The sequence below is a fragment of the Dreissena polymorpha genome, chromosome 12, assembly GCF_020536995.1.
Source record: "Dreissena polymorpha isolate Duluth1 chromosome 12, UMN_Dpol_1.0, whole genome shotgun sequence".
Taxonomy (NCBI): Eukaryota; Metazoa; Mollusca; class Bivalvia; order Myida; family Dreissenidae; genus Dreissena; species Dreissena polymorpha.
In genome coordinates, this window is record NC_068366.1 from 69946437 (window position 1) to 69948934 (window position 2498).

General features: G+C 31.9%; 1 protein-coding gene across 1 annotated transcript; it reads right to left on the reverse strand.

The window, feature by feature from the left end:
- Positions 1 to 208: 208 nt before the first annotated feature.
- Positions 209 to 2296, reverse strand: LOC127852275 (uncharacterized). The gene is made up of 3 exons (XM_052386169.1): positions 2165 to 2296; positions 1057 to 1197; positions 209 to 788 (listed from the first exon to the last, which is right to left on the reverse strand). Exons 1-3 carry the CDS (start codon positions 2214 to 2216, stop codon positions 607 to 609), a joined length of 375 nt encoding a protein of 124 aa, XP_052242129.1. The 5' UTR covers positions 2217 to 2296; the 3' UTR covers positions 209 to 606.
- Between the last annotated feature and the right edge of the window lie 202 nt (positions 2297 to 2498).

The following is a 2498-nucleotide window of genomic DNA, read 5'->3' on the forward strand; positions in this document are numbered from 1 at the left end:
TAAACAATCGAAATTCTCATCTTTTTTGCTAATTGATAAATGCGCTTTTTTTACAAATACTTTTATCCAGTTATTAAACCATAGCAGGTAATAACAACGTACTGATTGCTCCGGTATTTGTTCACAGACATAGGTTAAGATAAACGGCATATACTGGTTTATTTATTGTCCAAGATTCACAAGTAAGAAGGATAAATAATCAAACGAGTATAATATACTTTCTTTATTATTTATACCTTTGACAAAAATACAATCATTAATAAGACTGTCATGTTGAATAATTTGTCTCACGTGTTTTTGTTCCATAAAATACACTTAGTATCTGACAAACAAGAAACATTGTTTTAAAGTTGCATATGCATTTCATTGTTTCAACAAACTGACTAAGCAACAAAGTACTATACAATTTACATCACATCATTAATTGACTTCAGATAAAAGGAAACAAATGCTTATTATAAAACTACATAGTTTTGTTTTAAATCTACAAACGTAAATACCTTTTCAACAAGCAGTATATTAAAGCATGCATACCAATGTAAATGTACACGTATAAATGTGTTTTGATCACTGCATAATACTGTCTTCAATACATGCATATACTGGTTAAATGACATGTTTCGTCAACATCAGAAGCGGGGCAATAATGGTTGCCATGGTAAAGTAGACGGATGAGGCTCCGTTGCATCCATCTGTGTTACAAAAACAGGCGGTCACGTCAACCCCCAAGTATCCCTTTTGACATTTGGATTCACCAACAATGGCCGCTAGGCACTTGCGATTCGCGGCTACAGCAATAGATAGAAAGCACAATACAACATAAGAACTGGAAATTGCAGCAGCAAGTCAAAGCGCTCATTTTTGTTTTAGGAAAATGGTTACTTGTCAAAGTTATACAATACAAAATATATAGAAGAGTAACAATACTTTATTTCTGGAGTTTCATTTTTCCTATAGTAACTGTATTTTCCCCAGTGTTAAATGCACGCTGAATATAATTACTTTTCAAATTACATCGTGGTAGTACAAATGCAATTGTACTAGCATGTATCATACCATTCACTTTATTGTCAACTGCTTTGACCTTTAAGCATTGTGCACAGCCATCTGCCAGCTTGTGTTTGCCTTTGTCAAACGTGTCCGCGCAGCTAACATCGGTACCGTTGCACTCGTAACATTTTATTGCTGCGCTATATCCTGAAACAAAGCACGAATAATTATACTACCACTTATAGAAAGGGGGATATATATTTGATCTTGTCCGTCCGTCACTCCTAACCGTCGGTCGGTTTTTTGTTCGCAGGTTTACTTGCATATACTTATTATTATAATTGCTGGAGTAAATTAAGATTATATGCATATTTATTAATTTTTCCGTTGAAAATATGTACATAAAGAGGTAAGTTACATCTCTAAAAAGATGTAGTTAATATATGTTTAGATGAAAGAATTATGAATTTTCGTATGTTATATATAGTTCAATTCACTATATTTTTCAATAAAGTTTAAATTATTAAAATTCTTCGAAAATAACAAATGTGAACCTAACTCTGAGAATGACGTAAATAGCTTAGTAAAAGATTCCTACGCGTTGCGTCATATTTTCATGTGGACCAGTTTATATTGTTGACAGGGTAAACATTATAAATGACAGTTAAAAATCATCAGCTAGCAGCATACAAGTTCAGTCTACGTATCCTATCAACCGTAAATGTGATACAAATCCAGTTTTTTATGGTGAATCATCAGTTTTAATAATAAATTGTAAATAAACGTCAAAAGCATTGGGTTTATATGATCAATGGTTCTTATTTATTTTCAGTATACATTTTACATTTCTTATTTATTTTCAGTGATAAATCAGTAGTTTAGATGATACATAATTTCTGTTTATCATATGTCTTTAGGTTGCCCTATCGTATTCCATATTGTTTAATAAATAGCAAGTTTACCTGATTAATCATTTTGATTAAGTATGTCGTAATAAAGAATTCCCATTTTACAGAAGCTACTCGAATTTGTATTACATGAACGGCTAACTTTTATATGAGTATGTTAGAAAATATGGCACTGCATATACATTTGGAGAGATCGCAAAAACATACGTATAAACATATATTTATATACAAATGTACTAGCGATAAACGAAACAGCATTGGCTCACCTGCACAAAGATAAATCACAAGAGCGAAGGACAACAAGAAGTTCGTCGCCATGTCGAATGCGTGATAACTTTCACGGTTTCTTAACAGACAATGACATAAGGTCTAACATAGGTCACTTAAATACAAAGTGTGACATCCGGATGTCAAGTGACATCCGGATGTCAAGTGGCAAAACAACAAGATGAGTAAACAATAAGAATCAAACTCTCTTAAAATAATTAAAGTTGCTGTTTCTATTAACAATATAAGTACAATTGAACTCCATAAATCGAGTTTCTTTTTTTAAATACACTTTTATTGTATTATTGAAAAAAACAACATCAGAATCGACTT

Bases quoted from the DNA above. Each gene is read 5' to 3' on its own strand.
- LOC127852275 (XM_052386169.1), bottom strand. From the start codon at position 2,216: ATGGCGACGAACTTCTTGTTGTCCTTCGCTCTTGTGATTTATCTTTGT. The intron at 1,198-2,164 runs GTGAGCCAATGC...GCTTTGTTTCAG, and splicing joins TGTGATTTATCTTTGTGCAG to GATATAGCGCAGCAATAAAA. The intron at 789-1,056 runs GTATGATACATG...CTATTGCTGTAG, and splicing joins AGTTGACAATAAAGTGAATG to CCGCGAATCGCAAGTGCCTA.